This window comes from Cyanistes caeruleus, chromosome 20, assembly GCF_971803275.1.
Source record: "Cyanistes caeruleus chromosome 20, bCyaCae1.hap1.1, whole genome shotgun sequence".
NCBI lineage: Eukaryota > Metazoa > Chordata > Aves > Passeriformes > Paridae > Cyanistes > Cyanistes caeruleus.
This window is the reverse complement of record NC_141720.1, coordinates 8,221,058-8,233,447: the sequence shown is the minus strand read 5'-3', so window position 1 is coordinate 8,233,447 and position 12,390 is coordinate 8,221,058. Positions and strand designations below refer to the sequence as shown.

The following is a 12,390-nucleotide window of genomic DNA, read 5'->3' as shown; positions in this document are numbered from 1 at the left end:
CCTAAATTTCAAATACAAAATTCTATCTAATGCTATCCAGTCACTCTGAATATCTTCCCCTAAAGTCACTTAAAGAGTTCATTTTAAATATGTACATCTACACTTAAAAGAATTATTAATTTGGCAGCATATTTACTTTTCATTCAGCTCATTTCCCGAATAATTAAATTTTCCCATTCCAAGAAACTCCTACCCATATCTTTGAGCTGCAAAATAAGCCACAAATAAATATTTGTATACTGCAGAGCACTTGATGTTCATAAAGAAGAGGAATGGAGACAGAATGTTATTGCATGAGCCACAAGTACATCTCACTTAGATAAAAATATTCAGCAAACCAGTGCTAATAGCTCCTGTTAGTCAGACAGTGCTGGCCCTCTTTTTCAGAATGGGAAGAAAGTTGAAAAAGCTTTCTGAAGCTGTTTTCTTTTTTTAAATTAAAATTTAATTATTTTTCATTTCAGTGACATTCAATGTGATTTTCTACTGAAGATAGTTGGAAGGGACACAATAAAAACCCACTGGCACTACCTAAGTAGCATTTGTTAACATGGCTGTCCATTTTTGTGAAACACATAATAAATTCAGATATTTTTAATCTTCTTAACATTAGTCAACCTGACCTAAAATCAAAGGCTGTTGAAAGCTCATGCCAGTTAATGGCCATTTCCAAATAGAGAACTCCAGCTTCCATTTCTAAAGACTGAGGAAAGATCCAAAAATCCAAATTCAAAGCTGCTCGTATTATTCAACATTTTAGTTCATTACAAGCAGCTACACCTTTAACAACCAAAGACAGTTGCTTTGTACTAGAATTATTTGTGAAAGGAAATAATACAAGCTCATTAAATATCCATGAAGTTGTACATCTCTGGCAGAGCATTAGCACCACTCCAAATTTTAAAGGCTTTTTTTAAAACAACACCAAAAAATGCCAATCCCAAAAGTCTGAAATCTGAAGCACTTGGATGAGGGGTTTAGTCCCAACACCTGCTCTCCACCAGCTCCCAGGTCCTGCTGGGGAGCTGAGGTGACTGCCTGGAATTGGGCTGGAATGGTGAATAAAGAGCCTTGAAATCCCTCTAAGACACCCCCTGCCCCACAGCCTGGATTTTCCTCTCAATTTTCCTTTCTCCACAAGGTAGAGAGACTGTGATTATTTTATAGACTGTAACCACAGCAAGGAAAAAGGCTTTTCTGCAACACTAGAATGTCCAGGAGGGAGCCAATCTATAGGGTTGGGGTCTTTACACACATTATTAGCACAGAAGAGGCCATGGGAGCGTGGTGCTGATCCTCCCACGTGACAGGAGCAGGCAGATCTCCCACATCAATTCCCAATTAAACCAGCTCCATTTCAATGATTTTTAAAAGCCTTTTCTAGCACTAAATGGATCTAGTTCTTAGTGAGGAGATTCCATGTCACAGAAATCAATATGTATAAAAAAAACCCAAACAAACAAGCCAAAACAAACAAAAAACAAGAAAAAAAAACCCCAATTTGTATTGTGTCATTCAATCTGAAAGTCCAGTCAAAAAACCTGAAATCTTTTTATTTTATACTGAAGAATCCTCTAATTTCATGTTTCTGATCTCTATATAACTGCTTAAGGACTGAATGGATTTGGATTGACCAGGATTAAGGGTAGGGCTGGTTGGGAATAACTTTTAGTACCCAGATTAATAATTTGACTTCCTACTATCACAGGAAGTTACTCATCAACATTAATCCTCCCATAATTGCAATTTATTTCCCTGTAAACACTTGTCCAGGTTTATTTTTTACCCATGGAACACCTCTGTCTGTCACACATAGGAAAAGTCCTGTAGCTGATTTATGTCCTGACTAAAGATCCACAAAAAAAAATAAGATATAAAAACCACATCAAAGCTCAAAAGTGACAATACCAACTTTACTACTTCATGCAAATTTATTTCACCCTGGACATAATGGCAAGCACAAATAAATGAGAAATAGATGGCTGGAAAACTTGCAATGCAAACAGAATGCTAAATAAGTGTATAATTCTGAGTTTGGAAACTTCCAAATAGAATTGATGTTGTGTACTCAATGCAGTTGTCTCAAATAGGGTAACACAGAACAGACACAAAAGGGCTTTAATTGAGAGGTGTCTTCAATATTTGAAATCTGCATCTGAAAGTGCAACTGAAGACACTGATCTTACCTTTCACACCTGTAAATTATCCTTACCTGCAGCACCCAGGGCTGCTCATTCCCCAACCCCCCCTAGAAAGGACAAAATTCCCACACTGCCAGAAATCCCAGGACTACCCTTGTCACTTTTAGAACAATTACACCCCATCAGAGTTAGCCCAATGCTAATTTAAATCACTGTGGACACACTCATGGACACTTTTTCTCCCCAGTTTTTATGGATCTGACAAACCAAAGGTGTCACAGGCTTTGTGTTTGCATCACTACAGAATGTACCAATGCTCTTTTTGAAGAAAATGTCCCAGGCTTTCCAAGCCCCAGTTTCTATCAGCATCTTTTCCAACACCTTCCTTCCATGACCTATAACCGAACTTAGAGGTTAGAAACGTGCTGTCCAGTAAAACTTGAGTTTTTACATATTTATGCCTCAGATTTTGGAAAAAATCAACATAAAAAATTAACTTCTGAGAAATTAACATCTAAGCTGTAGTTACAAAAATTTCTGCTCAAGCAGTTTAACAAATCATACTAAAGGAAACCAAATTAACTCATGTCCTTTTTTTTTGCTTATAAAGAAGCCTCCAAAACAATCTTTTCATTCAGCCATTCTTTTGGTCTGTTCCGTGGTTATTAATGAGTTCTAATATCTCAAAACTTGTATAAACCATCAAGTACAAAATCCTTGAGAAGATCACAAAAAATAACTTGCAACAACTGTCAGAGAAACAATTACTGCCAGCCTCCCCTTGCTTCAGGGGAAGGAGCATTTCTTTATCATTTCACTTACAAAAACTTGTTCAAAGACAACTGCCTGATTATGATTTGATAAAGAAAAATACAGCAATCTGAACAAATTTGACTTATCCCTCAAACTGATGGGGTGGATCCACCCCAGGTGTTATTTTATCTCCAGAAGCATGAAGAACTGGTTTCACATGGAAAGGGAGCCAAGCTGTCCTGGTAAACAGCACGAAGCTTATTCAGATTCTGAGTAGGATTTTGCTAGTATCAGTATCTGTTCCCAGAATTATTCAGCACTGGGTGAATATCCTCCAAGCTGAGCACAAACTCCATCTTCTCAGCACTAAGACCACCAAAATATAAACATTTTGTGTTGGTTCTCATTATACCACTGAATTCTAAAGCCTGTAAGTGATCTGTAATAGGACACATGAAAATTTACATACAACAGGCAGGAAAACCCCAAGCTAAAGGCTTTGCAAACTGCTGGGAGAGTGACTGCACTTATTACCATATCTTTTGATCAAGGATAAAGCCACAATCCTGGATAAAGCAGAAGAGACAAAATAATAATTATGGAATCTTTCACCCCTGTAAACCTCACACAATAATACTCAGTGTTTATGAAACAGGTGCTAACATTAAAGAAACAAATGTTTAACTGTTAGTACTTGCTAAACACAACAGCTTTCTTAAAAGGATTTTTACTACCAACCTGAGAAGAAAACTGACAAAAGACAAGCAGAGAATCCAGGGATTTAGGGAATTTAGCCCAGGAAACATCCTCACACTGCCTCTACCAACTGGTAACTGTGGGGAGCTATTACAGCACTGCAAAACCTTATTTAGCAAGTAAGTTCTAAGCATTCAAAGACAAAAAAAAACAAACTTGCATTTCCCCTCCAATGCATTCCATTAGTCCTTGGCTTTCCTGCCTGCATCTTGCCAAAGGTTTCAGGCTACTGTCAGCATTAAGTCTGGAAACTATGTAAAGCTCCCAGCCCTGATAAATAAGTAAAACCCATCAGGTGCCTTTTGAAAAATCCTAATTTTGCACACTGTTTTACAGAACCAACAACATTTGCTCTGGAAAGGGTTGGAAAAGAACCCACTGCTCACAGCAATCTGCAACACTGAGACACTTCCATATCCTTCAATACCTAAATTTTAATATTATAGCCATGATGATGGAAAACACATAATTTCTACACATAAATTAGTGCCACATTAAATCTGCTGAGAAATCTGGATTTTTCACTGTCATTATCTATTTTCCCAAGTGGTACCAAATAAAACCATCCTGAGTTTGTTCTTTCCAACTGCTGCTGCTCAGAGCCCAGCAGGGCTGAAGGGCCTGGTCCACTTCCCACTGCTCTGCGTGGCCTCATTCCTGCCTGGCAATCTGGATCATTCCAACCACTGTGGAAAAGTGATCTCCCCATGGAAGGCTTGCCAAGCCTCCCCAGCCCTCCCACGCTCACCCCCTGGGAGCTGAAGTTCCCCACACTCCGTGGCAGCTTCGCTCCTCAACCCTTTAAACATCAGGAATTCCAATTCCTTGAAGTGGCCGTTTGGTTCTCATTGAAGTTTGAGGATGAAAAAAGATAATTCTGGTCTAATTAAACTCCATTTTCTCCAATCACTGTCTCAGCTAAAATGACTTAGAATTTTTCCAAGGTACAGAAGGTTTCCAGATGTGCTCAGAGCAAGAGTGATCCATGTCAGTACTCCCAGGTTTACTTTTGGAGATGGATGACAGCGAATGGAGAAAGACCTTCCTTCATGACATCCTTCCCCTCTGCCTTCTGGAATTCAGACAAACAGTTGTAGGACCTCCCTCTGGAGCCCATCTGTGCCAGCCAGGCATCCACCACAGCCAGGAGCTGCAGGTTTCCAGGAACAAATCATCCAGCCCAATTCCTGTGCAAGAATAGGACTTGTCTTGCAGTGTTTGTGTAGCTGCTCTGTTGTTTGGCTACCAAAATTCTCTTTTCATGGCCAGAAGGTGAAAAAAAATAAATAAATAAAGGAGGACTGCATCATCTTGCATCATCAAATAAAACAAAGCCCAAACTAGGACTTCAAATTATTTGTCATGCATGCTCCCAGTGATTTGTCCTTGAGGAAAAAAAAAAAACAAAGGAGGAAGAATTTTCATATTTAAATGCCAACTTAGAAGCTGAAAATTCAAATATCCTTTAAGAGCAAAGAGAAAATACAGTTGCAGGTAGAACCTGCAGTAATGAATAACTTTCAGTAACAGTCTACAACAGCATCAAATTCCTGTTCTTGACCCTTTCCACTCTTCACCACGAGCTCAGTCTTACCCAGATGAAAATGAAATCGACCAGAATTTGAAGGATTAAGGCACAAAATTATGTCAATTCATAAATCTAATCCAAATCTAACATTTCAGAAAAATATTCATTCACTTGAAAGCAGTTATGGAAACCTGGTAAGATTTACTTCAGAACAGAAGTGTTTTAATGTTGCAAACAGATAAGCTTTTTTTGACCAAATTAACCAGAAATTAGTCTAAAATAATAAAAAGTCCTCAAACCCTTCAATCTGTATAGTGAGATTTTAAATAATAAAATCACAATTGACTGTAGCTGCCCAAGACTCACTGAACAACATCCAATATCTTAAAACTAAAACACAGCCTTGAGAGATGACAAGTAATGTGTTAAATTCAAGTATTATTCAAAACCATATTCACACAGGAAACCTTCTTAAACCCATCTCTCTATGAATTAAAGAGGCTTATAAATTTCTAGGGATTGTGCAATGCTATTCCAGCAGTAATGGCTAACATGTGACAGCAACTTGCAGGAGCCATTTCAAAAATCAAACTACATTTCCACAGGCCACAGTCCTACAAAGACACACACGGACAGCAATCCTCACTCACTGGGGTAAAAATTACTTTTTCCTATTGTTTGTGGCATTTAAATGTTGTTATTTGTAATCTGAACAAGCCTAAATGCAAGAAGAATAACTGGCAGAGGCTGCTGCAGCCAGAGATTGCAATCCTGCCATGGGAAAAGCTGTTTCTTTTTAGCTTTTAGTCACAGGAAAGCCAAATACTTCTACAACCTGTGCTGTTGGGAGCATAAACAGACTTGCCATTAAGCAATTAACTGGTCCAAGAGGTTCAGACACAATCCTGAGTGCTGGAGCAGACACCACCCAGCAGCACAAGGCCACCGAGCTCCCTCTGCAGCGTAGGATCCGTGCCAGTCCCTTCCCATTTAGGATCGGCTTTCCTTTGAAACAAAGTCACAATATAAATAGTGCATCCCTAGGTCTGGAATAGCTGTTTTATCGTGGATGGCTAAAAAGTTTCAGGAAATGTTACAAACAATTCCAGTAACTGAGAAATATTTACATCAGGAAGTGACAGATCTGTTCTTTCGAGTTATCAATGACACCCTCCACAAATTCCCACATTTTCAGACGTCATCTGATCCGTGGGGTTTGCCTCTTGTTGCTTGTAACAAAATACATTAAACACTGTAAACCCCAGGATTTTTTTTGGCCCACAATCACCAAGATGGAGAGGGATACTGACAGGGCTAGAAATGTTTAAGAAGAAAAATAATTTATAAAAAATATTCCAACAAGGATTAATATTTAATGGCAGGAATGGACCACTTTTCTTCAGCCTTGTCACCAAGTAAGCCAGTGCTAATCCATTAAGCATATTATGAGTTTGGAGAATTAGACTTAGATTAACAGGGCCACCTCATTTTCCAAAACAAGACTCTATACATGTTTTTTTATTACATCTTTTGTTCTGGATAAAACAGACCCACTAGCATTGCATCCTATTTCTTCATAATGAAGCTACTTAAACCCAAGATGTATCTTGTACATCAAGACAGATCTAGTTCAAGAAAAAAAGCATATTTCAATAGTTTCCAGGAAAGCACTATACAAATATACTCCAAGCATATTTATTTTTCCATGTTTGACAGTGAAAGTTTATGACAATGTGAGGGACGGAAAAACTCCTCTATCCCCTACAACCTGCTCTTTAATGTCACAGCACCTAAACTACATCTGCTCATTCAACATTTCCTTCCATAAAAGAAAAATGCTGCTGAACGTAAACGGATTATTTCTTAGTTTTGAATGTAAAACCACAATCTGACAGAAAAAAAAGAAGTCCTGACAGAGCATACAAAGGGTATCAAGGTCCCAGCATCTGTTGGCCAAGACGACCAGACAAGGAAGAACCTAAAGCCTGGAGGGACTTGGGGCCTGCAAGCAGTGACATAAAGCTCTGTGGAACAAAGTCTGCTTAGCTAAAGCAAGGATTTAAACAATTCTTGCCAAGCACCAGCTGGGAGCGTTCACCATTAGGTTTGCTGATTCAGGGCATCTCATACAGTCCCGTTATTCCTGTTTAAGGTACCAGCAAAGATACAGTATCTTTGAGAACACGCTGCCATATTATTGATATTTAAAACAAAGCCAAATTTAATTACTCCTGAAACAGCAGGGGAGACAGAAAAAGCAAGAACAAAATCAAGAGTGACTTTATGTAGAGGTGATCTTACCTATTCCGTAGGCTTTAGCACAGATCCATTGTAGATTAGCAGCTATTTTTGCTCTGGCTGAATCATAAAGCTCCAAAGGGACAATCTCAACTGCACTATCTGTCAGAGCATCCATTTTTCTTCTGGTACTATCTCCACCCGCACAAACATCAACATCCACCATCTAAAACAAAAACAAAAGGCAGAGACTTTTACACGAGCCGACGATTCTAAAGGCACACAGGAGAGGGGCTGGCCAGGCTGCACACAACAGGCCCGACATCCTTCGGGATTTCCATCGGGAAGGCTGATGTAGCGATTCCAAACCCACTCGCAAATCAAAAGGCATCGGAGCCCGGCCCGAGCATCCCTTTTTGTCAAGGGCAGGGCCTGGCTCAGCGAGCCCCCGGCCGAGGCAGCGGAGAAAGGCGCAGCCCCGTCACCTGCCGATGGGATAAAGGAAGGATGGGGCTCTCCCGAACAATGCGGGCAGGTACCGCCGCCCCCTCCCCGCCCGCGGGGCCGCGCCGGGGCAGGGGCAGAGCCGGGGCAGCACCTGCGGCTCCTTCCCCCGCCTCGCCCCCGAGAAGCAGCAGAGGCTCCGCGCCCGCACGCCCATGGCCGGGCCGAGCAGCGCCGGGGGCCGGCGGCGCCCCCTCCCCGCATCCCCGCCCCACCCCGGCGGAGGAGGAGGCGGCGGCGGTGGCGAGGGCGGGGGAGGCGGGGGGCGCAGCCCACCCGGCGCCGGCTCCGCGCAGGCCCCCGCCGAGCCCCCGCCGCCGCCGCTCCCCCCCGCCCGCCGCGGCCTGCAGGCCCCGCCGCCTCACCTTGTCGCGCTACCGCCGCCTCATCCCCGGCGCGGGAAGGGGGCACGGTGGTGCCCGGAGCCCCGGCGGGGCGGGCGAGGCTCGACAGGCCCGGCGCCGGTGCCGGTGCGGGAGGCACGGACGGAGCCGCCGCCGCCGCCGCCGCCGAGGGGCCGCGGCTGCCACAGCGCTCGGGGCCGCGCGCGCGCGCGCGCATGCGCCCGCCTCCCGCCCCGCGCGCGCGCCCGCGCTCTCTCCCTCTCACCGACCCGACCCCCCCCGCCCCCCCCCGCGCCCTTCCCGCCGCTCCCGCCTCGCCCGGCCCGGGGCGCGCGCGCGCGCTCGGCGGGAAAAGGGAGAGGCGGGAGGGAAGCGGGGAGGGGAGGCGGGAGCGCCTGCGCGCGCGCGAGGAGCACGGCCTCCCGCCGCCCGCGCGCGCCAGGCAACCGTTGCCATGGCGACCGCGCCCGGCCCGCGCGCGCGGGGAGCGCGGACCCGCCCCTCACGGCCCCGCCGCCCGCACGGCCCCTCACGGAGCCACAGCTCCGGCACACCCACATCGTCATGGGCCCACAACCACCACGGACCCACAGCCCCTCAGGGACCCACAGCTCCGGCACACCCACATCCTCATGGGCCCACAACCATCAGGGACCCACAGCCCCTCAGGGACCCACAGCCCCTCAGGGACCCACAGCTCCGGCACACCCACATCCTCAGGGACCCACAACCATCAGGGACCCACAGCCCCTCAGGGACCCACAGCCCCTCAGGGACCCACAGCCCCTCAGGGACCCACAGCTCCGGCACACCCACATCCTCAGGGATCCGCCCCACCTCACGGACCCACAACCATCACGGTCCTGCTCTCAGCCCTGCCGCCCGCATCCCCTACCCCATCCTGAGGGGCAGGTGGTGAGCGGCCAGGGCTGCCGGGGGAGCAACAGGGTCCAGCCTGTGGGAGTCATGATGGAGAAGGAGCCTCTTAGATTAAAAATGGGGTGAATGAGAGTGACTTGGGCTGTGTCCCACTCCAGTGACTGTCAGGCAGGTTGTGGCCCCCCTAACCCCCAGCCAGGGGGAAGTGTGGGGTCTGCAGGGCTTTGGGGAATCAGCTCGTGGGCAGGAGGTGGAACCGGTGCTGCTGAGCCCCCCACCCCATCCTCACCCCACAGGGTCACAACCTCTTGTCATCTTCACCCAGCCTTCCCTCTGGATGCAGGGAAGCACAGAAATGTCAAAGAAACTGTCTCTCCACAGAAATCACCGGCTGTGGGAACCTTTAGGCACATGATAGATTCCTCTGTACCAAAGCAGTCTTTTCCTTAAGTGCGGGAAGGGTTGAAATTTCTCTCTGCTGTCAGCATGGCTCAACAAAACGTTGGGTTTGTATCAAAAAGTATCAGCAATACTTTTCGTCATGGTATTACAATGTCCTTCAAGATTTTCTGAGTTACTCCCTGCTCACCATTAAAGCACGGTTTTCAGGCTGAAGCCTCATTTACACATCTTATGTTACTTGGCAAAAAGAGAATTTATTTCCCTGCTTTATGTCACGATTTGTAACAACAGCAAGAAATGTGTGAGAGGTTCAAGATGTGGGTTTTTTTGCTGTTAGACACGCTCTTGTCTCCCAGCCCTGTCTAGAGGCCGCTGTCCTGCTGTCCGCAGGGCAAGCAGGGCTCACAGAGTCCTAGAATAGAATCATGGAATATCCTGAGCTGGAAGGAACCCACAGGGATCACTGAATCCAACCTGTGTCCCTGCACAGACACCCCACCCATCTTCACGGGCGCCCTTGGATGCTCTCTAACAGCTTTAAATCTCACTTATCATGTGGTGCCCAAAACTCTGGGCAGTTTTGGCCACCACTGCGTACCAGGCTCGTGATCAAAACCAGATCCTGCAGATTAGCTCACTTGACAAGTGAGTTTTAGGGCTCGTCTGAAAAGTGAAGCTGCATGATTGAGCTTCGAGCCTTTAATGCCCGTGCTGGCCAGATGAATTATCTTCATATCCATCTGCTGAAACTATGATTATAAGTTTAGCTGCACAACAGCAATAGCAGACTGACCTTATTCTACCTAATTTTGTTATGATTCTCATAAATTATTTTCCTGCTGCATGTAACTGGTAGATTATATGAATATTTCAGAATCATTAAAGATTCATTTGGGTCTGTCTTAAGATTCCATGTTTATTTCCCTGTGTCTCCTCAAAGTGCAAGGGGAGGGCATTCTTTATGTCACCAGGAAATACAATCTGGTGTCCAAAGGTTATTCCAGTTTCTATCACTCTTCCATATTGCAGGATTGAGTGCAATTAAAGTGTCTTTGCAAACAACTTGCTGGTTGTTTAATAATCTCTGTTCGAAGGGTTTGGTTTTCAACACAGTTGTTACAGGGTGTCGATTTGTGGCGTTATCATCAGAACAAACTGCTCTTGTTCTTAGATTAAGCATTAAGGCCCAATCCAAATCCCCTTGTATTTGAGAAGAATGTTTTCATTTTCGTGGTGGATTGGGCATTAGACCCACGGCAGGAACAGTACAGCCCTTGGAACAGGTGACCTGTATTGAGGGTGAAGGTGTAACCAGGAGAAAACTGACCTACTTCTTCATCTGACATATTTTTCCTTGAGGTAAAGAATGGATCCATTTGTTAAATGTACCAGGAACAAAAATATGCTCTAAAAAGGTGGCAGACAACCCCCACAAAACCAAGCCAGTATCACCCTGACTCCTGAAACACTTGGAATAAAAAAAAATGGAAAAAACTTCAAGGGGAGAGCTCTCCTTTCCCAGGCTTCTGCTGCACGTATGATCCTGGCCTTGGAATTCTTGCTCTGTCCTTTTTTCTCCTTTCTGCACCTCTTCCAGCCTGGTGTGGAATGTACTGCCACTTCTTCCTCTATGGTAATTCCCTGAAACTCTGCTATTGAGGGCATTTGCATGTCCTTAAGTGGAAGCTGAAATTGATGTTTTGGGAAACTTCGTAGGTGATGATGAAGTGGTTTGTCAAGAACTCGGCATCATCCCACACCAGCGTCCTCAAACTTGTCCTGGAGATAAAAAGCCTGCATTTAAAGTGGGAGGGTCACTAGTGGATTGCTAAGTGTGTTTGCTTTTTCCATGAGAAAATAAATGACTCTCCCATATTCAGCAGCAACAAATTCATCTGTAATTTGTGTGCTGCTTGTTTCTTTCTCTGCTCCACTACTAAACATGCTCCAAGGCTTTTCTTCTGGAAAATCATAATACACTGCTTTTCTACATGAAATAACTTTCCTATTAGTCTCCTGGATTCCTCACGCACTGAGAGTGGGTGTACACGTGAACTGACACAACTTGTCTTCCAGCAGAGCTCTGAGGTTAATTACTAGCAGGCAATTCCTTTGAGAAATCACCATATTCACACATGAAACCCACTGCAGGTAGCAAAGCTGGACCCTTGTGCTTGTTTTCTGCCATACTGGATAAAACCCTGGGATTTTGGTTTCTTCCACTATGTTTCAACTATCAGTATTGGGAGGCTATGAGTAGAATAAGAGCATCACTTCCCAGAATATCTGATGTCCCCAAGGACAGCAGATCTAAATTAATGTTGTAAAAAAAAATATATCTTCTGTAAAAATATAAATGTGCTGTGACCTGGCACTTACATGGTGAAGATAGGTCCTGGGTATGTAGAGGAAGGGCTTCCACTCCTGGAATGGTTTGGGTTGGAAAGGACCTAAAAGATCATTTTGTTCCAACCCCATGCAGTGGGCAGGGACACCTTCCACTACCCCAGGTTTCTCCACGCCCCACCCAACCTGGCCTGGAACATTTCCAAGGATGGGCAGCCACAGCTTGTCTTCAGCAGCCAATAAAGGCAGGTGGCTCTCTCTGGGAAGAGATTTTCTGCCTTCAGTCTTGCCCAACAGCTGCTGCCTGTGCTCCACTCAAATGAATGAACATTTTTATCTCTTGTCCTTGCAAAACTTCCAAGACAGCCATGAGTGCTGGAGACGGCCCCAGCAGAGCAGCGAGCAGCTCATGCACACTCACAGCCCTGGCTGCTTGCAGCTCTCTCCTTAGGGCTCTATTTTCAGCCCTGGACTAATTTTGAACCCTGCTGTAGCTGCT

The 12,390-nt window shown here is 45.1% G+C and overlaps 1 protein-coding gene across 10 annotated transcripts in view; it reads right to left on the bottom strand.

Annotated features, from left to right (window-relative positions):
• The window catches only part of CAMSAP1 (calmodulin regulated spectrin associated protein 1), a 33,228-nt gene that overhangs the window by 16,880 nt on the left and 3,958 nt on the right, over window positions 1-12,390 (bottom strand). For 4 of the 10 annotated variants that reach the window (XM_086858771.1, XM_086858772.1, XM_086858775.1 and 1 more), the window contains exon 2: window positions 7,480-7,642. In XM_086858771.1, the coding sequence (XP_086714897.1) occupies window positions 7,480-7,642 (163 nt within the window). Of the gene's footprint in view, window positions 1-7,479; window positions 7,643-8,014; window positions 8,128-8,285; window positions 8,495-12,390 lie in introns of those variants that run through there. The other 6 variants (XM_086858773.1, XM_086858778.1, XM_086858780.1 and 3 more) reach the window with 5 other exon arrangements.